The 2873-nt window shown below is 48.6% G+C and overlaps 1 protein-coding gene across 1 annotated transcript; it reads left to right on the top strand.

Moving 5' to 3' along the window:
* Nucleotides 1–767: 767 nt before the first annotated feature.
* Nucleotides 768–1795, top strand: LOC124671241 (xyloglucan endotransglucosylase protein 7-like). The gene is made up of 3 exons (XM_047207641.1): nucleotides 768–1043; nucleotides 1130–1329; nucleotides 1420–1795. Exons 1-3 carry the CDS (start codon nucleotides 768–770, stop codon nucleotides 1793–1795), a joined length of 852 nt encoding a protein of 283 aa, XP_047063597.1.
* Nucleotides 1796–2873: the final 1078 nt, after the last annotated feature.

Below are 2873 nucleotides of genomic sequence, written 5' to 3'. Positions count from 1 at the left end.
ATTGATAAGGATTTTGTATTCTAAAGGTTCATATTTTGTCTGTAACTTTGGCGAAACATAGGAAATAATAACTTTTGGCCAAATTTATATGCCTTATATTTTGGAACGAGGTAGTATTATGTTTTTCTGATTAAAAATATTTATGTGATATGAGAGTATCAGATGGCCATCTATAGAAACATGGCCCCACAAATACCATAAGAGGCACTGATTGGAGTATATACTACAATAATAATTACGCAGCATTAATTTTTTTTCAAAAATTGGTTTCAAAGTTGGAACCAAAGAATGGAAAAGAATACCAAATGAATAACCATGCATAAAATTTGTCGGTTCATTACTCTCTAAAAATATGTGTTGTTATAGTACTTGTGACAAACAATTAAATATGGTAATTATGAAGATAATTTGCTAAATGAGGTAGTAAGTGTCAAAAAATGTCAATCTGCGAGGTCAAAACTGGGATCAAGTGACTAACTGACTATCCATTCATTCATCGTCATCCTTGGTTACAATATTCTTTGGGATGAGTAGTACTAAAAATAAGCGAGTAATCAATATCAGCAAATATGATTGGCGGTTAATCACTCCTACAGTCCTACTTCCTACTTCTTATCTCTCCTGAGAAGGAATCAGAGGATGTCATCCTGCTCCTTCCACTGGCCTATAAAACCCACAAGTTGCACCCGTTGGCCTCACACAAACACAGCATAACCATCAGCAAGTAGCATAGCGGCCGGTAGAACAGTGCTGCCGATCGACGATCGATGGCGTCCAATGGAAAGAGAACATTGGCGGTGATTCTGTGCTCTGTGCTGCTGGCTGCCGGCGTGGCCCGCGGCGGCAACTTCTACCAGGACGTGGACATCACGTTTGGCGATTGGCGCGCGAAGATCCTCGGCGGCGGCGACCTCATGACGCTGACCATGGACAAGGCCTCCGGCTCCGGGTTCCAGTCCAAGAACCAGTACCTGTTCGGCCGCTGGGAAATGAAGATGAAGCTCATCCCCGGCAACTCCGCCGGCACCGTCGCCAGTTTCTACGTAAGGACGACCGAGCATGGACTTAACGCTTTCGTCGAACTTGGGGCATGCATGTACTGACTCTCGTGCTTACTATGTATGTGCAGCTTTCGTCGCCGCCGCAGGGGCCGCACCACGACGAGATCGACTTCGAATTCCTGGGGAACCTGGACGGCAAGCCCTACACCGTGCAGACCAACATCTTCAGCCAGGGTGTGGGCGGCCGGGAGCAGCAGTTCCGCATGTGGTTCGATCCAACCAAGGACTTCCACACATACACCATCGTCTGGAACCCCATCAACATCCTGTACGTACGCCGGCAACGGTCCCTTCGATCACGTTCTCGAAGATTATTATTGTGAAATCTCATATGTACTGTACCTCTGCATGCACGCAGGTTCTACGTTGACGGGACGCCGATTCGGGAGTACCGGAACCGGCAGGCGGACACGGGGGTGCCGTTCCTGACGCAGCAGCCGATGCGGGTGTACGCGAGCCTGTGGAACGGGGAGGCATGGGCCACCGGCGGCGGGAGCATAAAGACGAACTGGACATGGGCGCCGTTCGTGGCGTCGTACAAGGGGTACACGGCTACCGGGTGTGTGTCGTCGCAGGATCCGGCGGCGTGTGCTAGTTCCACTGGCGCGTGGATGCACCAGCAGCTGGACACCGCGGAGCAGGCCCGCCTCTGGCAGGTGCAGAAGAATTACATGATCGCCAACTACTGCACCGATCCCTGGAGGAAGTACCCGAGGCCCGACTGCAAGTACTAGCTAGGGGTTTTGGCACAATTTTGCCATGTATGCAAAACTTTAGCGCGATTTTGAAGTATGTAGCGTGACTTAAAGATGAGCATATGATTAGAGGTTTATATAAAGCCTTATGATTGTAACTTGTTCAAGAAAATTTAATTTAATGTATCCTATGAGTAGATTCTTTTATATAAAGATTTGTACTTCTGAGTTGTTGGAGAAATTATTGTTTCTAATTAAGTAGATCAATATGCACATCAGCAGATACTTTGTGTTTGCAAAAGACGAGATCTGTGTGCAACTTTAGGTTTTCAAGTGGGAGATTGATAGAGTCAGACGTCTATATCTATACCTAATAATAAAGGGGCTAACGTTTCCGTGGTTTGGTCCGCAAATTTACGCCTTCGTCCGACCGCTAGGCCCTTTCGTCCGTTACTTTTCTTGTGTCGTCGCCTTGATTTGTGTTGTAGCTCGTCCGGAAACCGATCTTCCTTTGGCAATGCTTCCGTGCGTCGTCTGGAAACCGGCAGCGTTAAAAACATGATTGCTGTAGTGGACCCGGCCAGGTGTAAAACCAATGATGATCGCTACAGAACATGCACGACCATGCAACAATAGAAAAGCGGAACGAGTTGTTACCGAACTCCACGATTCTTTCCAAATCGAATCGCCTGCTCGCCAATAAATAAAATCTACCATATATAGTCCCTCTCCTCCCTGGATGATTCCTACATAAACCCTGTAAAAAGGCGAACGAAATAAACCGCAACACATCGCCCGGAATTCGTTCGCCACCGAATCTTGAAATCGAGATTTCCGTCGGCAAGGGAAGCCTGGATCGACGGTTCGCCCTCTGCAAGCCTCCGACGCACTAAACAGTAGGACAGGCACAGGCGCACAAGCAACAGCACCGCTTAGAGCAACTCGAGTCGCCGCTCGCCGGAGTGGCCGTCTGCCAAACTCTCGATCACGCGTGAGCCGGAGCTTCTATATCATCAAGATCGAGTCGGAGGACCTTGAATTGAGCTGAGCACCGGGAGATGAAGCACTACGAGCTGGCTGGTGCCGTGCGAGGGGCATGAGGTTGGCCGGCGTGGAG

The sequence above is a fragment of the Lolium rigidum genome, chromosome 7 (assembly GCF_022539505.1).
Source record: "Lolium rigidum isolate FL_2022 chromosome 7, APGP_CSIRO_Lrig_0.1, whole genome shotgun sequence".
Taxonomy (NCBI): domain Eukaryota; kingdom Viridiplantae; phylum Streptophyta; class Magnoliopsida; order Poales; family Poaceae; genus Lolium; species Lolium rigidum.
This window is presented reverse-complemented; position numbering and strand designations above follow the sequence as displayed.